Source organism: Henningerozyma blattae, chromosome 2, assembly GCF_000315915.1.
Source record: "Henningerozyma blattae CBS 6284 chromosome 2, complete genome".
Lineage (NCBI taxonomy): Eukaryota > Fungi > Ascomycota > Saccharomycetes > Saccharomycetales > Saccharomycetaceae > Henningerozyma > Henningerozyma blattae.
The window spans coordinates 1,169,548-1,191,052 of NC_020186.1; the positions used below are offsets into that span (position 1 = coordinate 1,169,548).

At 30.9% G+C, this 21,505-nt stretch overlaps 7 protein-coding genes and 1 non-coding gene across 8 annotated transcripts; 5 read left to right on the plus strand and 3 right to left on the minus strand.

Annotated features, from left to right (window-relative positions):
• Positions 1 to 200: 200 nt before the first annotated feature.
• Positions 201 to 916, plus strand: RPO26 (DNA-directed RNA polymerase core subunit RPO26; the record flags this gene model as incomplete). The annotated part of the gene is made up of 2 exons (XM_004178803.1): positions 201 to 220; positions 454 to 916. The coding sequence occupies 2 exons, from the start codon at positions 201 to 203 to the stop codon at positions 914 to 916; spliced, it is 483 nt and encodes a 160-aa protein (XP_004178851.1).
• A 333-nt stretch (positions 917 to 1,249) lies between these two features.
• MLC2 (Mlc2p) lies at positions 1,250 to 1,714 on the minus strand (the record flags this gene model as incomplete). The annotated part of the gene is made up of 1 exon (XM_004178804.1): positions 1,250 to 1,714. The coding sequence occupies one exon, from the start codon at positions 1,712 to 1,714 to the stop codon at positions 1,250 to 1,252; it is 465 nt and encodes a 154-aa protein (XP_004178852.1).
• Positions 1,715 to 2,051: 337 nt separating this feature from the next.
• Positions 2,052 to 6,284, plus strand: SKI3 (SKI complex subunit tetratricopeptide repeat protein SKI3; the record flags this gene model as incomplete). Its single annotated transcript, XM_004178805.1, has 1 exon — positions 2,052 to 6,284. One exon carries the CDS (start codon positions 2,052 to 2,054, stop codon positions 6,282 to 6,284), a length of 4,233 nt encoding a protein of 1,410 aa, XP_004178853.1.
• A 105-nt stretch (positions 6,285 to 6,389) lies between these two features.
• RPC82 (DNA-directed RNA polymerase III subunit C82) lies at positions 6,390 to 8,342 on the minus strand (the record flags this gene model as incomplete). Its single annotated transcript, XM_004178806.1, has 1 exon — positions 6,390 to 8,342. One exon carries the CDS (start codon positions 8,340 to 8,342, stop codon positions 6,390 to 6,392), a length of 1,953 nt encoding a protein of 650 aa, XP_004178854.1.
• Positions 8,343 to 8,909: 567 nt separating this feature from the next.
• QCR2 (ubiquinol--cytochrome-c reductase subunit 2) lies at positions 8,910 to 10,049 on the plus strand (the record flags this gene model as incomplete). The annotated part of the gene is made up of 1 exon (XM_004178807.1): positions 8,910 to 10,049. One exon carries the CDS (start codon positions 8,910 to 8,912, stop codon positions 10,047 to 10,049), a length of 1,140 nt encoding a protein of 379 aa, XP_004178855.1.
• Positions 10,050 to 12,648: 2,599 nt separating this feature from the next.
• Positions 12,649 to 14,211, plus strand: TBLA0B05020 (uncharacterized protein; the record flags this gene model as incomplete). Its single annotated transcript, XM_004178808.1, has 1 exon — positions 12,649 to 14,211. The coding sequence occupies one exon, from the start codon at positions 12,649 to 12,651 to the stop codon at positions 14,209 to 14,211; it is 1,563 nt and encodes a 520-aa protein (XP_004178856.1).
• Positions 14,212 to 16,532: 2,321 nt separating this feature from the next.
• TBLA0B05030 (uncharacterized protein) lies at positions 16,533 to 18,590 on the minus strand (the record flags this gene model as incomplete). The annotated part of the gene is made up of 1 exon (XM_004178809.1): positions 16,533 to 18,590. The coding sequence occupies one exon, from the start codon at positions 18,588 to 18,590 to the stop codon at positions 16,533 to 16,535; it is 2,058 nt and encodes a 685-aa protein (XP_004178857.1).
• A 2,791-nt stretch (positions 18,591 to 21,381) lies between these two features.
• TBLA0Btrna9N lies at positions 21,382 to 21,455 on the plus strand. The gene has a single exon. It is a non-coding gene; the product is annotated as a tRNA-Asn (tRNA).
• Positions 21,456 to 21,505: the final 50 nt, after the last annotated feature.

Below are 21,505 nucleotides of genomic sequence, written 5' to 3' on the forward strand. Positions count from 1 at the left end.
ATATTTGATCACGTGCTACCATTTTTAGTTTTTCAATTTTCTGCGATGAGAAGAATGGAAAAAATGTTAAAAAAATATTTAATTTAATGAAAAATCTATCTTATATATTTTGAAGTTTTACAAAATAGAATTGGTGAAGGGATATCAATCTATCAAATAAAAAAACAAAAAACCAATTTGGTATAATAGAATAAAATATAATGTCTGATTACGAAGAAGCGTATGTGCGATCTTAGTTGTAGGTTAACAGCAGATATTTTAAAGTGAAAATGCATATATGATAAGATTTTCAAATTTATTTCACATAATTTGTGAAATTTTATTGTTTCTTCATTTTCAATTATTTGACAAAGCCAATTATTACTAACCATTTCTTCAATTCTTCGAAATCATGTGGTTGAATCTTTTATTGTGGATTTAATTTTGATTTTGTCAACAGTACATTTTTTCCAGTTTTAATGAAGGTAATGAACACTTCGAAGATTTTGATGCAGAGCATTATTCTGATGAAGAAAACTTTAATGTAGAGGCTAACAATGCAAATAACAATATAGAAGGAGCTGAAGCCAAGACTGAAGATGGTAAAACAATTATCACCGGTGGTAATGGGCCAGATGATTTTCAGCAGATTGAAGAAGCTAGAAGGAAGACTCTAAAAGAACAAGCTATTCCAAAAGAAGACAGAACCACTACTCCATATATGACTAAATATGAAAGAGCAAGAATTTTGGGTACAAGAGCTCTTCAGATATCTATGAATGCTCCAGTCTTTGTTGATTTGGAAGGTGAAACCGATCCTTTGAAAATTGCTATGAAGGAATTAGCTGAAAAGAAGATTCCATTAGTTATCAGAAGATACTTACCAGATGGTTCTTTTGAAGATTGGAGTGTTGAAGAATTAATTGTTGATTTATAGAATAACCACAAAAGATAATAGACAACGCATCACACACCAACATTCTATCCAATTAATTAATGCTTAAACGTACTGGGCAAAAGTTTGTCAGACATATATGTGTTTATGTATGCATATATATATATATATAAATATATGTATATGTATATCTAGTGAGATTGGTATTTATCCTTTCCCTTGTACATTATTAATAATAAATAATATTTATTGATTCAGATTAAGACTAAGATTCATCATTTTAACTATCATTGATTTGTTAACGTAAAATACTTTTTATGAAAAAAATTCTTCAAAATGCAAAGTAAATATTTAAATAAATTATAAAGATATAATTTATTCAGTAATACTATCGATAAAATGTTGCGAATGAAAAACAGTTTTTTGTTCTGTTTGAGAATATGAAGTAAAATTATTAAAAATGTCAGCAAATTGGGTTGAAGGATCCTCAATCCCTGCAAATTTTAAATACTGTATAAGCTCTTCTTGGTCAATAGTAGTTCTACCATCATCTGGCATAAAAGCTTTAAAGCATTCTACAAGTTCTGTCTTACTAGCAAATGATGAGGTCTTCTTGCCCATCATCGTTAAAAATTCAGGAAATGACAGAGGCCCATCTTTTAACATGTTACTTAAAAATTTGTCATCCACTTTCTTCCCGAGGTCATTGTAAACTTTCTTTAAATCAGATTCTGTAATAGAGCCATCACCATTTTCATCTATCACTTGGAACGCGTCCTTCATCTTTTCAATAAAATCTTGTGATAGGTTGTCAAAGGATATTGATCTACTTTTTTCCATTTTTATATTAATATTCCCTGTGGTATTGAATTGTAATAGAGTTATTTCTAGTTAGAATAAAAAAGTTTGACAACAAATATCTGTTCTAGATTAAAAAAGTTTATGGTGAATTATATAATTAATGTCTTTATTATACATGATTTGGCATTGAAAATTCAACTTTTCCAAAAGCGGCCGATTGGGAAACACAATACTTAAATTTCATAATTCATGCTTAAGATTGAAAAAAAAGAATGTTAAATGAAAGTTTTAATAGATATCTAAGTGGTAACAAGAATACAAACAGCTATTGATATCTGTAATTGATCTTTATCAGATTTGAGACGGACATAATATAATGTCAGATATAAAACAACTTCTGAAAGAAGCTAAAAAGGAATTGGCAAGAGAAGATTATGAAGAAGCCATTATAATTTCTAAGAAAGTTTTAAAAAAAGATCCCAACAATTATTTTGCCAATGTCTTCCTAGGTAAATCATATTCATGTATTCAAGGTAAAACCGGAGAATCATTGAAACATTACTTAGTTGCCATTGATTCTAATTCTTCAAGTATGCTTGCTTGGAAAGGTTTATTTCTAGTTTTAAAGGAGCCAGGTTGCATCCCTGATAATTATTCATTTGACGAATATTTTGATTTATGTGGAAAGTATGCAGAGTGTCTTTTTCAACAGGAACTACCAATGGTTGATTTAATACACGATCTTCGAATGATGAAAAAAAGCAACCCAGCATGTCTAGAATCGTTTCTTAAACACCTCAAACCGGGCACGCCACTGGCTGAAAGATTGGGTCATCATCTCATGACTCCACAAACAATTCTTCAAGAATTAATTAAATTAATCGGTAATAAAGAACAAGAGGCTATTGCTCAATTGGTGAGTAGAGAACGTTTAAAATTAAGTACTGCAGATCCTTTATATCAAATTAAAATTAATAGTATAGCATGGGAGATTTATGAAGATTCCGAAATGGATGACTTATACAGTCAACTTGTAAATATTACTAATGATGACGACACCAGAGCTAAATTAGAAGAATCCTGGCTACAATATAGAATTAAAGTTTTGAAATCAATGCCCTCCGATATCAAATTAGAATTTTGCAGTAAAGTAAAGGCTATGGTGGAAGATATGGTTTTGGTTAATCATGAATCTTTAACTGCATGGAAATATTATTTTGAATGGCAAGATTATGATGATATAGACAACATGGAATTAGAATTAATTATTAAATTCTTTAAAAAATTTCCAACTGAACCATTTGCCATGGTTTTATATGCATGGGTATCCTCCAATTTATCGAAATATGATGTTCGTAGTATATTGTTCACAGATAATACAGATAAGAAAAATGATATACAGGCAACCGAAGAGGAACAAGAGGTTAAAGAAGCAACTGAGGATATTGAAGCAGAAGAATCTATGCAAGAGCTAATGGAAACTGACGATAATATACCTGCACTATTGGAAAAAGATGTTCTAACTGCCTTACTAGAGTCTATTAGCAAGGTTCAAAGTAGTGCTTTGTCACATAGAATCATTTCAAAGTATTTTCTACTTACAAATGAGTATGAAGCTGCATTATCCTACATTAAGACTGGTATTTCATTAATTGCATATAATATAAGAGATTTGGGTATTCCATTGCATAATTCAAAATTAGAAGTTACATTAGATCTTGGTACTGTATATACATATGTGGATGCCCCAAAAAATCATAATGCTGCTTTATCGCTGTTCGAAAAAATTATATCTGAAGACCCTGGAAATGCTAGGGCAAAAATGGGTAAAGGTATTATTTTTATGGAAAGGGAAAATTGGAATGACGCTAACAACTTGTTAAAGGAAGTAACAGAAGAATTTCCAGATAATTTGGAAATATTGTCTGAATTGGGTTGGAGTGAAGCAAATCTAGGAAGATTAGATCCTGCTTTGATAATTTTTGATAATGTACTAACAAAATTGGAAGGTACGGATATTAGAACAACTGAAATTAGAGCTTTGAATACATGGAGAAAGGCTAAGACTCTTATATTTAAACAAATGCTCCTTGATGCAGAAAAAGATGGAATGGATAATGTTAAAAATTCTTTTAAGCTATTGATACAAACTGTAAAAATGCTAGATACTTATGCACCAGCCTTTTCTTTATTAGGACACATATATTCAATATACTATTTGGATAATGCTCGTGCATTTAAATGCTACAATAAGGCTTTTGAACTTAATCCGGGTGATATAGAAGCTGCAAAATATATGACAAGTAAATATGCAGATAATCAAAACTGGACCGCAGCTGCTATTGTTGCAGAAAGATTAGTTAAATCTGAAAAAGCAAAGAAGGGCTTAAAAAGAGAAAATTGGCCATATAGGGTTATTGGGATATCTTATTTAGAAAAGCAACAGGCAGCCGATTCAATAGAATGGTTTCAATCAGCAATAAGAGTGGACGATTCTGATGTCGAATCATGGGTTGGTTTAGGACAATCGTATTACTCTTGTGGAAGAATTGAGGCCTCCATCAAAGTTTTTGAAAAACCCCTCGAGCTTTCACCACATCACCCTCATGCTTTATATTTTAAAGCTCTCGGTCTGTCAGATGTTGGACAGTTTGTAGAGAGTATTGAAATTTTGGAATATATTACTGATCTTAATCCTAATAATGAAGCATTCAAGATATGTTTAGCCAAAATTTTGGTAAAATATGCCACAGATTTATTCACCCAAGGTTTTTTAATGAAAGCAATTGCTACTGCTACTAAATCAATTTCTATTATTGAATCGTTAGTAACTCAAATGGGTTGCACATCACAAAACTTATGGGTATTGCTATCCAGTGCTTTGAATATGTACTTATTAGTCTCTTCTCAATCACATGAAGTTCCATTAGATAATCTGATTTCAATTTTTTCTTCAATACGCTTTTCTGGAATTGAAGAGCTAGATGATATTGATGAGATCATTTTTGAACATCTATTAGAAGATGATAAAGGCATTGATAATAATACTATTATATGCACATTACTGATATTATCATCCAAATATGCATTATCTTCAAGTGATTTCGAATCATTATCGGCTCCTCTTCGCTCTTCTCTGTGGTATAATATTGGTCTTTCTGAATTAACATCTTATATATTGTTAAATGAAGATAAGTTTAGAGATGCTGCTATATATGCATTCAAAAAGTCTATTAAATTCCAATCTAATACAACATCATCTTGGATAGGTCTCGGTATTGCTACAATGGATATCAATTATAGAGTATCGCAACATTGTTTTATTAAAGCAAGCGCATTAGAACCTAGAGATACTGAAATTTGGTTTAATTTATCAATGTTAAGTTTGAAAAATAATGACACTACATTTGCGAAGCAAGTACTTGATAGAACTCAGAGCATTGCTCCTCAAGAATCAACTCCATGGTTAGGGTTGGCACTTCTTCATGAACTTGAAGGAAATCGTCAAGAAAGCTCACGGCTATTTGCTCATGCATTTGTTTTATCAAATGGTAGATCTAAAAATGCCCAACTTTTGTATGCAAAGAATGTTTTAGAAAATTATATTGGTAAAAACTATAAAGAAACCGATATTGAAGCTGTAGAGCAATTATCTACTATTTCAAATGGTTTGGATCAATACTTCAAGAAGGTTCCTGATGATCCATTTGCTTTGCAATGTGCATTATTATCCTTAGAGAGGCTACATATGTATTCTTTAGCTTCAGAATATGCCAACAAATTAAGTGTAATTCTTGAAAATCGATTTGAAAATTCTCAAGAGGAATCTGAATTAATCAATTTTGCACATTTGAAAGCCCAACTTGCTCGTATAGAATTAGGTTCTGGAAATTATACTACTGCAGCAGAGCATGCTGAATTATCTTTGGGTTTACTAGATGGCCAAGAGAGCTTAATAAGTTCAACTAGTATTCTATCAAATTATATTGTTTTAGGTCTTGCCAACTTCTTTTTAGATAAATTTGATGAGACTCTAACTTATTTCCAAAAACTTTTAGAAATATCTAAAGAATCGAAATATGTGGTAATCTTGATTTCTAAAGTTTTATATGAGGTTGGGAGCGCTGATAGTAAAGAAATTGCATTAGAAGAGCTAACTGAATATATTGGAAATAATGGGCCTGATATCTCAATAACATTAACGCTTGCCGTTATTTCTATCATAGAAAATAAAAAAGAAGATTTACATGCTATCCTTCAAGAACTATATGACTCACCGTTATCTGATTTAATCGTTGATAAACAAAGAAATATTCCTTACCTAATTGACAAAATAAAAAGAAGGATATCTAAGGAAACTCCAGAGTCCCAGAAATTAAGAACTATGCAAAAAATGGCTGTACTATTCCCCAACGATTTTAAATTGTGGGAATCTTTGGATAAGAAAATATGCCAACGTGTATCATGTGATGGTCAAAACAAGGTGACTGCTGAGCAATTAAGTAATGCCTATGCTAATGTCGGGAACTTAAGAAGCATTCAAAGAAGTATTTTCTTAACACCATGGGAAACTTCTAATTTGCAATCTCTAGCTGGGTGCTTCGTGTAATGCAGATTATTATTTATTATTATACAACTAAGGACAGAAACCAGAAAGATATATATTATTATATATTCTTAAATGATGATTTGAATGATGTGCTTGTTTATAGTTTTATAGAAATTTGTAAACTTCCCATAATGAAAGAAGTCTAGTAATTCGAGCATAGACATTTAATTCACGTTCATTTACCATCTTAAGTTGATTTAATTCACTGGGTAAAAGTAATTCAGCTTCCCTTCCCTTAACATCCTCTCTATTGGCTTTTGTTAAAAGTGTCGAATTTTCTTGTTTTAAAGAATAATTTTTATATAATAAATTAGCAATATTCCAAGCAATATTTTGTTTCATGAAATCATAGGAATGTTTTTCTTTAAATCTGAATAAGAATACAGAACGTGCAGCAGCTCTATCGTTTGTTCTTGGAACTTCTTGGACTTCTAATGCATTATATTTAATCAATTCGCCAACGGTAGATCTAATATCGCTTTCCTTCATTAAAGCTTTACTATTGATGACTTTTTCAGTAACTAAATGATTATCAATAACACAACGACGAATACGTACAGCTGAAGGACCTAAAGTTGATGCAATCAAATAATCATAGACAAACGATTTTAATTTTGGTAAAAGTTTTGTGTATGGTATATAATAAACACCTGGTTTTGATTCTTGTAAAAATGGAACTTCTGAATTTGCTAACATTTTTAGTAGACTGTTAACCATTGAGATGGAGTGTGGATCATCATCATCATCATTATCATCCATATCCAAGTCAATATCGTCATCAAGATCTTGGTCTTCATTCCCATCCATTTCTCCATTATCTTCGTGGGCATGTTCATTCATTTGAATAGTTACTCTTGGGAATTTGAGGGATGGCAAACCCATCTTCAGTTTAATTTTTTTAACAGATTTAGGTTCAGAGTTATCTCTTTTTCTTTTATTTTTAGATGGGATTGAAAAAGCTAAGGAGTTTCTTAAATCGATTGATTTGGGTAGATATTTAGCAATATCCATTGCATTAAACATACCACTTTTAGATTCATCTTGTTCTCTATCGGCTAGCATTGCCTCAGCTTCAGTCAACTCTTGTAAAAGGCCCGTCTTTGTTAAGGGATCAACAGTAAGAATAGAGCTTTGTTCTGTTATCTTTAATGCTACATTATAAATTAAAGATGGATATGAACCACATCTTGATTTTGCAAGTTGAACTAATTGTTTGCTTCTTCTTGATTTTAAAAATCTTTCTAAATTAAAAGTTAATGGGATGGAGTCCTTAATTTTTCTCATTGAAGTCCTTGGATCAATTGTAATTAAATCCTTAAATTCATACACTTCTTTTAATTTTGTTAGGAATTGAACTTTAGCTTTATTTTTAGCTTCAGCTTTTTTCCTTAAATCAGATAATGGTGAATTTCGTGGTATGGAGGCATATTCTTTTTGATATAAAGTATTCCAAAAATCATTCATTGGGATATAATGTAAATCAGAAACCCTCACCAGAAACCCTGATTCTACCAATTTAACCAAGACTGTAGATAATTTAGATTTAGTTATATTTTTTTGATTAGTAGTAATAGATTGCAAATCATTTGGTGTTAAAGAGCCTAGAGATAAAATATTTTGAACGATTTGAGTAGCAATTGTGGAATTAAATTGTAAATCGATTTCTTCCAAGATCAACCCAGAATATAACCATAACAATGGACCTTCTTCATTAAAATAGTAATAGGTGTTAGATTTACCTTTAAAGTCTCTTTCTGTATGATATCTTACACATCTTAATTGGATCAAAGAAACCAAGATTGATTTGATTACTTTTGGTCTAAATTGATTTAATCTGTCATAAATTTCACGAACAGTTAGTCGACCTTTATCAATCAACAGTTCAATCACTAGTTTAGCCCTTTCCCCAATGTGAGTATTAACCAATTCACTATAAAGGAACAACTCTGGACTTACAGTTCTTTGTTCTAAGGAGGAAACTGCAAATAAATCCTCTTCTTCATCATTAGTTTTGTTAGGAAGACTATTAACTTGTGATGATTCCGTAATAGAAGACATAGTCGTTCCTGCAGATTAAATAGGAGAAGTGAGTAACGGATCTTGAGTTTAAAATTTTGAATTATATTCAAAATAATTTTACAATCGATATTTTCTATACATTTATTTATATATATATACATATATTTGCTCATCGCTTAATATTTATTTTTTTTTTTTCAATTTTCCCAAAACGTCAAAAGTTTTTCAGAGCACGTGCTGCAAAAGACTTTCTATTTTAGGCCAATTTTCTGGGATTTTGTCACTTTGGACGTCCGAACTCTAACGGAGTTTATTTTGAAATTAAGGTTGCTCGAAGTGCGAGATGTATTTATACCCCCAGGAAGGTCAAGAATTAGAAAAGAAAGCTGGGTTAAAGAAGATCAAGTCTGAGATCCTAGTAAGCAACATTTGATTAACACATAAACTTTTCAGCTTTTAAAGACACAGTTTGTTGGAAAGTTATATTTTTGTAAATTCAAAAGAGCAAAGTTATAACAGGAATAAGTGTCGTTATTATTCAATTATTATTTTTATATTTCATCCCATTTACAATTTTATCTTTTTCTTAAAAAATAAAATAAAAAAATGTTAAGATCAGGTTTAAGAAAATCAATGTTAGCCCAAAGTGCTAGATTCTATAATGTGTCTGCTGTTGATACTCCAAGTGCAGTTTCTTCCTTAGCTGTCAGAGTCCGTGGTGGTTCAAGATATTCTGATAAGGATGGTGTTTCTCATTTGTTATCTAGATTTAATTACCAAGATACCGCTGAAAAATCCTCTCTAAGATTAGTAAGAGAATCTGAATTGTTGGGTGGTAAATTACAATCTACTGTCGATAGAGAATATATCACTTTATCTGCTCAATTCTTGAAACAAGATTTACCTTATTTTGTCGAAGCTATTGGCAATGTTTTATCTAAAACTTCATTCAATAAATGGGAATTAACAGAATCTGTCTTACCAGCAGCTCAACGTGATTTCCAAGTCTCTCTTTTAGACTCTGTTAAGACTGCTGAAAATGGGTTATTCAACCTTACTTTCAGAAACAGTGATGGTTTGGGTAAGCCAGTCTTATATGACGGTATAGAAGAAATCAATGTTGATGATATTAAAAACTTCTCTCAAAAGATATATACAAAGGAAAATATTGAAATCGTTGGTAGAGCCGTCAATGAAGCCGACTTGAAAAAATTCGTAGAAGAATCAGCAATCTCTCAATTGCCAACAGGTACATCTTTGGCTAGCTCTCAACCACCAAAGACTTTCAGTGGCGAAGCCAGATATAGATCTGCTGTTTTGGGTGAAAACGTCTGTGGTATTAGTGTACCTGTCAAGAAAGAACAATTCGATGAATTTGAAGTCTTGGCCAACTATTTGAAATCTCCATTAAGTGGTGATTCAATTTATAAAACTGTTGATGATTGTCAATTACTAAGATTCAATGATATTGGTCTCTTTACATTATATGTCAAGGGAACTGATCCAGCTCAAGTAGGTACTAATATCAAGGCTATTGTCAATCAATTAAAACAAGGCCAAGATATCACCAAGGCAATTGAATTAACCAGAACAGCTGTTTCGATTGAAAATGCCTCTGTTGCAAATGTTAACTTAGTCGAAAAACAATTGGGTGATCTTTCCAAGATAAAGGAATTCAAATTGAACGAATTCAGTTACGTTGCCGTTGGTAATGTTTCCAAATTGCCATTCAAAGATGAATTATAAATTAACAACCTTATTCATATAGCGGCATCGCAGTGCTGACTTAACTATATATTCCTTTAAACATATTGTAAATATTTTATCATTTATTTTGTTTTGGTTTCTCACTTTCTCCCCCTCTTTCTTTTTTTATTTATATTCCTCCACCTTTCTCCCCCCATCGTCACTTCTTATTTATTCAATTATCCTTTTAATAGCCATTTTCATCTAATTAAGAGAATGATAATAACCTCACTGTATTGAAGCCAAGAAAATTATTTATTTTATTGTATTTTTTTTTCTCTTTATCTTATTTATATTTTCTAACTTTATATACATATTTATATATATATAGTTGTTTTTCTATAAAGATATCATTTGTAAATAAATAAAAGACAAGGAGAGAAAGAAGAAGCTTAAAATAGAGTATAGCAATCCTATATATCGATATTAAACTGTATATGTTACTACTTTATAAATACCCTAAGGTATGCAATGCCAAACCCTGTATTACATTGCCATCATTAAAATCCCCCTCTTTCACCGTCATACTTCAAACCTCACGGTCACGCAGATCTACGATATCGATGCCCGTTTCATCATGCTTGTAATACAAAATGGACAGTTACAGAATTTTATAACTTCTTGTTTAGTATATGTATAATGGCTTCACCAATTAAAACTATGTATCTCTATTAAAAGAAACGTTTTTTTATTCAACAGAAGCGGAGACTATTGGAAAAAAAGAAAAATAGCCCCCACCTCTCCTCCTATTCAGCATTTTTCCATTTTAGGCCTGCGCTATTTTGCCCATGTTTTGAAAAATACGTAATTTCTTCAATAATCATATTTTAGAGTTAAATATATTAATTAAATTGGTTTTACAGTAGTAACTCTTGCCAATTTTAGTTTTCAAGGACAAATTATAAATGGTTGAAAAGTCATTATAAAACTCACTGGATATTTTATTATACTGAATACATACATATGAATGACCAATATAAAAACTCTTGGGGAAATATCCGAGCTTATTTAGCTACTGAGGAGATAGCTTGAATATGTACGGGGTAACAGATATGACAATGAACTTGAACTAGCGTAAAATTATCAATTCTACCAGTAAATAAATATTAGTAAAAAATAGATTCTACAGAGTAAATCACAAAGGGTGCTCAAAGGTTTTTGTATCTGGGAAACAATTGAAACTCAATATAGATTATTATTGTTATTATTATTGTTATTATAATTGTTATTATAATTGTTATTATAATTGTTATTAATATATGGATGACTTTAATCACGGTTGTTGAAATTACTTCCATAAATTTGATTCTTTTGTCCGGGTTAGGTTCATAATATTTTTTTACTGTAGGCAAGAATCGTTCGGATGGTTCTAGCTCTAATTATTTGTAGGTTCCTTAAGGGTACATAATCCTAACAAAGTCAAGACATATTTTCCAAATGAAGATGAAAAGCTTGATTTTTCTACAGGTTCTGCAGGCTACCATCTGCACCCTTAGTCCTCAGAATCTCTTTTAAGATGTTATTCCTCTTTTAGAAAATGTCGAATGGTAAAGAAGAACTTCCCTGTCTCTAATAAATTCTGATTGAATCCATGGAAACAAAAGGTGCTAAGATTGTTGCGTAGTAAGAAAAAAAATCAGCGTTAGCTGTAGTCATATTTCCATTAACTCTTTTGTGGCTACCTTTGTAGGAAATGGTTCCTCCTTTCTTTTCTTCTTTAAGCTTATTTTCTATTATTGCCTAGACCGTCATGTGCAAGTGAACGTGCATGATGATAAGTGAACTAAGCATTATCATATAGCTCTAGGTATATATTTTAGAGCCTATTGATGTCTACATATGTCTCAAGGCTTGTGCAGCAAACTCTATTGTGTACAAGTAGTTCGAATAATGACGTATATTTAGGACTAACAGCAAGGAAAACTTTTCATCTTTTGAAATATCTATAATTAAGTATATTCCAAATATCAATATCAAAGAGCAATTTGTATTTACCCCCCTGCAGTGTTTCAACAGTAGTGGCTTAATTACTTTCTCTTAGAATTGAACAACGTTGATGAAGGTTTTCATTCAAATTCAAATTTTATCATTAATAAATTGTTCGTAAAAATTATAATATCTTGAAAGTTTAAATAAAGCTTTTCATTTTTAGTAGAAATAATGTTTATTATTTTTTACATTTTTGTTTTGAATATTTTAAACTTTTATAATATATGGTAAGAAATATCGATAAGAAAATATCACAAACCATTGGAGAGGTTTTTGTAATAAACACTTTATTGATTAATATATTTTACAACACACGGGTTTAACATATATTATATGTATATATATGAATATAACTTGAAATTAGTGTTGATACTCAATAAATTTATATAAATACGACATTAGAAGTCGTGTTGATCTTCGATTCAATACAACAACAATCATTTGTACTCTTCTCATTAGTATCCTGGAAAACTGAACAACTGAATAGTGTTGAAAACATATTATTATTCCATATTTTCGTGAATTTACCTTTTTTTTATTTTTGTTCTATCTTTTAAAAAGCCAACTATAAAAATATTCATCCAAATATCCTTTACTATAGCCTAATACAATGTGGAATTTACTAAGCAGACAAAATTCTATAAGTAGTCAAGAAAATTTCCATGATCCAAACCAAAATGTCACTTCGATATTATATCAAGAGAATGGTGACTTGGAACAAAATAGTGATTCAGAAAAGAAAAATTATAACATCATTGATGGAAGTCTAGAAAAAAATAGTGTAGAAGTCCATGACGCTGAAAAATCTGGAGATCAATATGATATATCTTCCGTATCATCTACCAAGGATGAAAGTATTGTCAATTATAAGACATGCTCATGGCAACATACTGCGGGACTAATGTTATCAGAATATATTGTTCTTGCAATCATGTCATTTCCATGGTCCTTTTCTATTCTAGGTTTAGTGCCTGGTTTGATTTTAACAGTATTTGTTGCAATATGTGTTTTGTACACTGGGTTAATTATATCTGAATTTTGTGAAAAACATCCACAATTAATGAATGTTTGTGATATTGGTCAATATTTGTTTGGCGGTTATAGATCCGTTTGGTACGCTACTGCAATTTGTTTCTTGGGTAATAATATTTTAATTCAAGGGTTGCATGTATTAGTAGGTGCTAAATATTTAAATACAATTACAGACCATTCGCAATGTAGTGTAGTTTTTTCAGTTATTATTGTCATTATTTCCTTAATCTTTTCTTTACCAAGAAAATTTTCGTCAATGTCAATTTTAGGATATTTCTCTGCAGGTACAATGTTTATTGGCGTTGTTTTAGCTATGATTTTTAGTGGTATTCAATCACATCCTTATAAATATAATGGTACACCAGTTAAATATACGTTATTTCCAGAAAAGGGGACTACCTACGTTGATGCTATGTGTGCCTGTTTGAATATCGTTTATTCATTTGTTGGACAAATTACTTATCCACAATTTATTTCTGAAATGAGAAATCCAAAAGAATTTAGAAAAGTTTTATGGTTAGTAACAGCATGTGAAGTCATTGTCTTTTCACTTGCTGGATCAATTATATATGTTTATGTGGGCAATCAGTACATGACTGCACCTGCATTTGGTTCATTAGAAAGAACATATAAGATTATTGCATTCACTTTTGCAGTTCCAACAATGGTTTTTGCTGGTGCTTTATATTCCAATGTTTCTGCTAAATTAGTTTTCTTTACTATTTTCCAAAATAAAAATGAAAAAATGTTACAGTTTAAAACAGCTTCAAGTTGGATATATTGGAGTTTATTAGTTTTACTTACATGGATTTTAGCATTTATTATTGCAGAAGTCATTCCATTCTTCTCAGATTTAGTGTCTTTATTATCTGCATTGTTTGATTGTTGGTTTGGTTTTATATTCTGGGGGGTTGCCTATATTAGGTTAAAGCATGAAAAATATAATTTTAGTAAAGGTGAGAGAAACTTCCAGAGATTAACATTTACTGAAAAGCTGAATTTTATTACTTGTGTTTTGTTGATTATAGTTGGGCTATACATTCTGGGTCCTGGGTTATATGCATCTGTTCAAAGTATTATTATCAATTATGAAAAAGACGCTTATGGGGTTATTTTTAGTTGCAAATCTAATGGTATCTGATCACTTGGATATTTTTTTGTATCATTATGCTTTAAGTTAAGTTTTTCTTTTTTTCCCAAAAAAGCTGGTCTTTACACTTTTAAGTTAATATTCTAATTACTAGAAACATATGCTCGTTATACATAAAGTATTAATGATACTGTTTTGGCAAACTTAAATCAAATGAAAAAAGTTTCATCTTTCAATGTTAAATTTATTTTCAAAGCTCAATTATGTGTATAAACTGCTATCTTAGTTTTCTAAATAGCTTTTTATTTCCATTTATCTATTTTATGTATGTTTCTTTTTTTTTCTACTCAGAAAAGTAGAAGACTTATTAGCTAATATTATATTTATGATTATCATATAAGAATATATTCTGTATACTACAATAATTTAAACTTTTAACGATAATATTGTTTTCACACCATATATTTTATATGGAAAATTTTAGATAAATAAATGTATGGAAAAAAAGTTAAATAATGTGTTCACTGTTAACAATATATCGATTCTGTCACGTTATTGTACCCATTATATTTCGGACCAATCACCTCTCAATTCTTTAGAACTAGTAGAAATCTTTGTTAGATAATCTAGTATTCCTTGATTTTAACTAATATAAGAAAAAATAGAAATTGGAGGAATTCATGTTGATAAAATTTTTTACATTTACTTTGTTATTTAATGAAACATTTAGACGTAATTAATAATTGATTTATAGAAATATGTTCTTAGAAGTTATCCAATATTGATATTCTGACAAGTATATTCTTTGGGAGTTTAGATCATGAGAATATTCTATTTTATCTTGCTTGCTTTTATTTATGATGATAATACTTCCAATAATTTAAGGTAAATGAACACCTGTACATGGTAATATTTTAGAGCCTCTAAATTAGTGATAAGTTGAGATCCATGATATTAAGAGGAGATAATAAGGCACGATATTTTTAGTTATATAATAATAAAGCTGTTATATTATTTTAAATATTTTATAGTTTATAAAACGAAATAATATTTTATTATTAAAAATATAGCTGCTTATAACCTAATTTGGGCATACATCAAGACATCTTACAATTTTGGATCCTCATTAATGTTTTGTAATAAAAAATTACAATTTATGAATATGACGAGAAACGAGAAATTTATAAAATGGAAAATTTCCAAACCCAATATTGGAAATATAAATGAATAGTACCTAAATGTTTTTACAACGGGAAATATATTCCTTCTTATTTAGACATTCTAGTGATCTAACAATTCTTCCTGTATGGGTAAATAAAATATTAATATTCAACTGATTCTATAGAAACGTACCCTATTAGTATAGTATATAACATATAATTGTATAAAAAGATCGACTATTATGTAACATTTTACGGTTAATGCCGTACTGGGAATAATTCACACATATTTCAAAATTTCTATTTACTTCCCAAATAGGTTTTCTGTAAAGTAGAGTTTGCTGCATTTACAGTCAATATGATTACAATCAAATCCATATTTTGGATCTTGCCATTCAGTGCCAATATAATCAAAATGCTCTCTTTAAAAGACAATGGTTTTCAATAACTGACTTTATCCGAAGTTATAATCATTACATTAAAAATCAAACCTTTTCTATTTCCATGGCTGTAACCTACACGCATCTTGCTAATATTTTCTGATATTGATCCTTAATTCACTAAGATATTTATCTACATGGAATAACTTCGATAGCATTGGATTGGTAATTTCAAACTCGATTCTAACATTGAAAATTAACTAAGTTTTTACAAGAGTGCTTAGGTGAAGGATGTATAGTTATATTTATGAATGGAATATTATAGTATTCATTTATGGTTAGTGCTTTAAGGGAAAATTGTGGACAATCTCATTTATCTTGTAATTTTTTTTCCATTTTATTACAAATTTCACTTATTAGATCATGTAGGATTATAACCACAAAAGTATCAAGTGAACTGCTTAGAAAACAGCGTTTAATCTAAAAAATATTAAATCTCATTCAAATTTTTAAAATAATAATACATACTCTATTTAATTGCAAGGGAAAAAATAAAAATAGTTTTATTAGCAAATTCTATAGGAAAGCTATAAAAAAATTATTTCATTGATAATTTAATTATTTAATCTATTGAATAAAAATAAAAAATGAAAATTTAAACATAAAAGGTTAGACATAAAGAGATATAAATATATATATATATATATATATTTATATAAAGAATGAATGAAACATGAATAATAAACCATTATAAAAATATATATTAAAAAAAGGGGTATCGGAGATGGATATTATTCGTAACGGAAAAAGAATGGGAATTGGTATGTTAAATTTAGAATAAAGAGTAAGCAATCAAGGCGGAACCTAAGATGGCCAAATATGAATGGAAAATAGAATTGTCAATAACCTTAACAGCTGCATTCTTCTTTTTATTGTCCTTTGCGTTATCAATAGATGTAGAGTTTGTTGTGTTTGAAGAAGAAGAAGTAGTAGTGTTAGCGTTCAAAGAGATTGAGGAAGTAGAGTTAGCATAGGAAGATGAAGTGTAATTTGATGAGGTAGAGTTATATTTACCAATAGCACCATTCCAACAGTAGTCAGTGAAACATTGGTTACATTCTACAGGCAAAGATAAGTTCAAAGCTTGTTGTTTACGTCTGATGATGGCACAACCAACACAACTTAAGAATTCTGGATCATCAGTGAAATTATTTCTTGTCATAGATTCGAAACCATTGGAAATCATTGATAAACGTTCAGAAGTGTTGTAAGTTAATTGCCAAGTACTTGTGTTTGATTCATATGAGTAGTCTGAATTTGGAATATAAACAATTAAAGGTGGAATGTAACGCAAATCAGTTAAATTGGTAGAATCACAACCGAAGAAAGTAGGTCTTTTATTTAAGCCTTGAGCAACAAAATCCGCTACACTTGGGACATAAGGGAAAGCCATATTATCACCTTGTGGAGCAAATTGACGTTCATAAGCTTGGACAACACCATTACCATTTGGCCAATTCAAATTTGTATCAGCAGAGTTATCAAGAGCGAAAATGACATCTAAATCACGATTCTTTTGTACTAAAGAGATTAATGGGATTTCAATTTGATCTTCACCACCATCCACTAAATAAAAGGCATCAGCATTAACTAAAGCGTTTGTGTAATTATTAGTACCATAATTAGTACCTTTGAAAGGATTTGGAGCATAAATAGCAACGTCATTTGTATCATTTTTCATGGCTGATGATAAAATAGTACCGACAGTGGAATCACCTAGCATGGCACTTAAGAATGGAACGTCAGCAGGTGTAAATAACATGGAAGATGTACCTAAGATGAAACCAACGTTATCAAATCCTACAACACATTTATCAGCGACAGGTGTACCATTGAACATACTTGTACCAATATATTTAACATCAGCAAAGGAATTCAAAGAAGGATCCCAAGACCCCATTTCGAAAGGATTGAATTCAACAATGGTGGAGTTTAATTCATTAATGCCAGCATATGGGTGTCTGAAATCAGTCACAGAAATTGGGAATGGCATTTCAGCCTTAGCAAACACTTCACTGTTTCTCAAATCAGACCAAGAATAAGCAACGCCCCCTTGGTTCAAAGTAGGGAAGAAGTTATAAGATAAGGCACGCCCCCAATAATCGGCAATACTGATGGGGAAACCAGCTTTTTGCTTTTCACTACCAGCACCCAAAATTTGAGACCATCTAGCAGTAGTGGCTTTTGTATCGTTACCACCTGGTGACAAGAACCCATTGGTGATATCCCAAATAGAATCTGGAGCAGTCATATTGTTAATAATATCTTGCACGGAAGTCCAATTGTTCCAAGCAAGAGTACCGACTAACCAATTACCACCCGATAGACCGGCTAAATATGTAGAGGATTGTAAAAGACCACCCAACCCATGCTCATTAGCACCTTCAGTTCTATTATCCATGGCTGCAATCATACCAGCACCTGCCAACATGGCACGGTACCCACCACCAGAAGCAGCAATACCAATCTTTGGGGACAAGCTTGATAAAGAATTGTTTGAGAAACTTGAATTTTTATTTGCTGGGAATAATGAATCTAAGATTGAGTCATCAGTGAAGTTCTTTGTAGCTCTTTTCAAGAATTCTAACATAGCCTTTTCAGTCAATTGGTTACGTTGACGAACCCATTTCGTTTCATTGACAGATAATTCATTAGCATCTCTAACCAAAGCCAATTTCTCCGGGTTAGTATCGTTTAACGATTGTAAGTCATAGTCATCCACGGTAGGACAATCGACAACACTGGGAGCATAATTGTTTGAAGGAGACCAAGCGTTAACCAAGGCAGTTGAAACCAAGGTCGATACGAGAGCGTTTTTCAATTGAACCATGGTGGCTTTTTTTTTTGAGATAGATGCTTGAAGTGGAGGGAATTGAGGAATAACTAGTCGAAACTTAAAAGAAAAAAATAACCACCAACCATTGAATGCCTTTATTGTAAATTTTCTCGCTCTATATATATATGTATATATTTTGGGAATTCATTGAATAATGGCCAAACAGTAGATGATTAATAATATTGACAAATACAACTTCAATTACAATGCCAAGAGGGAAAACAAAGACATGCTCACTACTCTCAGCGAGCCAAAAACCAAAAAAAAAAAAAAATACCACTACTAGAGAAAATTCGCTAGAATAAGGTTCCAACGTTTTTTAAACTCCCAAGTTTATCACTATAGAATTGCCTGTTTATTTTGATAATCATCTTAAGAGTTAGATGGAGAACTGGATTACCACATCGGTCAAATTTGCAGAAAACCCCGTAGGCAAATATTCGGCCCAATCTTCGGATGTCTTAATTTTGCAGGGTACCCCAAAAGGTTCTGAAAGCTACCCGATCCGGCTACCCAACAGAACTGAGGATATTCCATATCAGGAAACCGCCAACCTGAACACCACGTGCTTTGAATAGTGAAGACCCTTAGTACGGCGCTACCACGTGATGTGTGGTGGGGACTTTTTTTATTATTTTCTCTATTATATTTTTCATTTATGGCAGACTGCAGGGTTTCTCTGGGCCAAATTAGGGAAACTCTACGAGATTGATATAACCCGATATGGTACCTGCCAATTTATTTGTCTAGATTGTAAAATAACATTCTTTCAGGAGAAAAAAGACCACCTGATGATATACAATGTATATTGTAGTTAAAAACTTAGATTTTATTTAGGTAAAGATAAGAGAGGTTAAGGTAAAGTGAAACAAAGTGGAATGAAGCAGAGTAGCGCAATGAAGTGAAATAGTGCAGAGTGATGTAAATCATATCGTTACAATCACCCCGGAAGTCAGGGCCTTTCTTAAAGTTTAAATTTTCAACTTTGTTATCAAATATTCCCTAGAGTGCTAAGTGAGGCTATGGAATATTCCTGACGCGTAAACTTTTATAAATATTGGTTTTCTCAATAAAGCGCATGGATATTATCTCATATTTTATAAAACTACAGGCACCCATATCTAGGTATTACATTCTTAATTATTTGAGGCTATTGTAATTAGAAGTTGCTTTAAAAATACTCCGGGGTATTACTAAGAAATCGTTGAAATATCCATATTGACATATGATTTTACTTGAAATCACAGTGAAGAATATGCAGCTAGGGAGAATTGTGTCTGAAAATTAGGGGCTGACTAGATCTAGAAACAAGAGACAAAAAAAACATGATAACCTCACTTCACAATATATATGCTTGGCTATAAATCAGAGTGCCTTTTGCCATGCGATTGCAACATACTAGCTTGATGCATTGCTATGACTGTTTTCAATAGAAATTTGAGGTTTTATCAAGTTTAAAAATTAGCCAAGATTTTCAGAGTAAAAAAAGTCAGTTCGAAGGAAAAAAAAGTTAGGAACCACTATTTCTTGCCGTATAATGTAGAGATATAAAGAAGATTCAATACGATTATTGTAGCAATTAGGTCAGGCGTGTATAATAAGATAGTTTTGTAACTAGGTGATTACTATTTTGAAGGTGACAAAAATAGAATCTATGCATTAGTAATACCAGCTATTGGATAAATGATGGAAGCATCCTATAGAATTAATTATAATTCTAGATAGACATTGGAAATAACTCACCCCGTCTACTGAACCTCTCAGGATGTTATAGTCCCTACCCCCTCTTGTTCGTAATATTCTTATAAAGGTAACTATCCCATCCTTCTATTTTCATATAACTGATAAGATAGGAAAAAAAATATTCAAGATATTATTTCTCAGCTAATTGAATAAATATTATAGTCCCAGTGCATTAGATTTATATTCGACTACACTGTACTACAATGAACCCATCATAACTTTTCTCACTGCAATCTACATACAACTTTTTAATCCCACCTTCCACGACTCTAATTTAATCTAAAACTTTTAAACTTATTGGATATCCTACTATTTAAATCACTACTTTTGAGAGAATAATTTATGACTAGAAAATACCACTGTTTGACAGATAGTGTTTGTTAACCAGTTACTTGTATCACTCTCTTCTCTAATTACCTACTCTAACTCCATTTTGAATACACTTGGCATCTTTCGATAGATTAGCTATAGTAATTCATTCACTCCCTTTTCATCATTACATTTTATCTTCTTTTTATTAATGAAAGTTATTCACAATGAAAACTGCTGGAAAATAATATAATTGTTTTCTATTTATTTCGTAAAAACACATTTTTATCAAGTGCTTAATTTTCACCTGCTTGGTTTGGTTCATAATTAAGGTATTTGCTAAATGAGGGAAATGTTATTTAAGGTAAAGGAACATTTATGAATGGAGCTTGCTTTAACTTACTATATAAAGAGCATACTTTGTAATTGAATATACATGTTGCTGGAATATGATTGTATCATTTTCTATTAAGTGGTAAAAGACTTTTTATCCGTGACTTATTATTTAAAATGTGTTTTTCTTATTATATCGAAAAACACTATTTAAGAAATATATTCATTTTAGTTATAGTATTTACTATATATTTCTAAATAAAGTAATCGTCTTTACATCCTAAACACTGTATAACAATGTCTAACTCTCTTGAATCCCAGTAAAACTATATCTAAATATTTTTATTAAATAAATTGCTTTTTTAAGAAATGAAGAAAACTCGAAAAACAATGAAAACAAGACTCCATGGCCAAGCTGGTTAAGGCGTGCGACTGTTAATCGCAAGATCGAGAGTTCAATCCTCTCTGGGGTCGTTCATTTTTTACATTGTCACGTAGTGTGAGCCACGTTAGTCACGTGTATA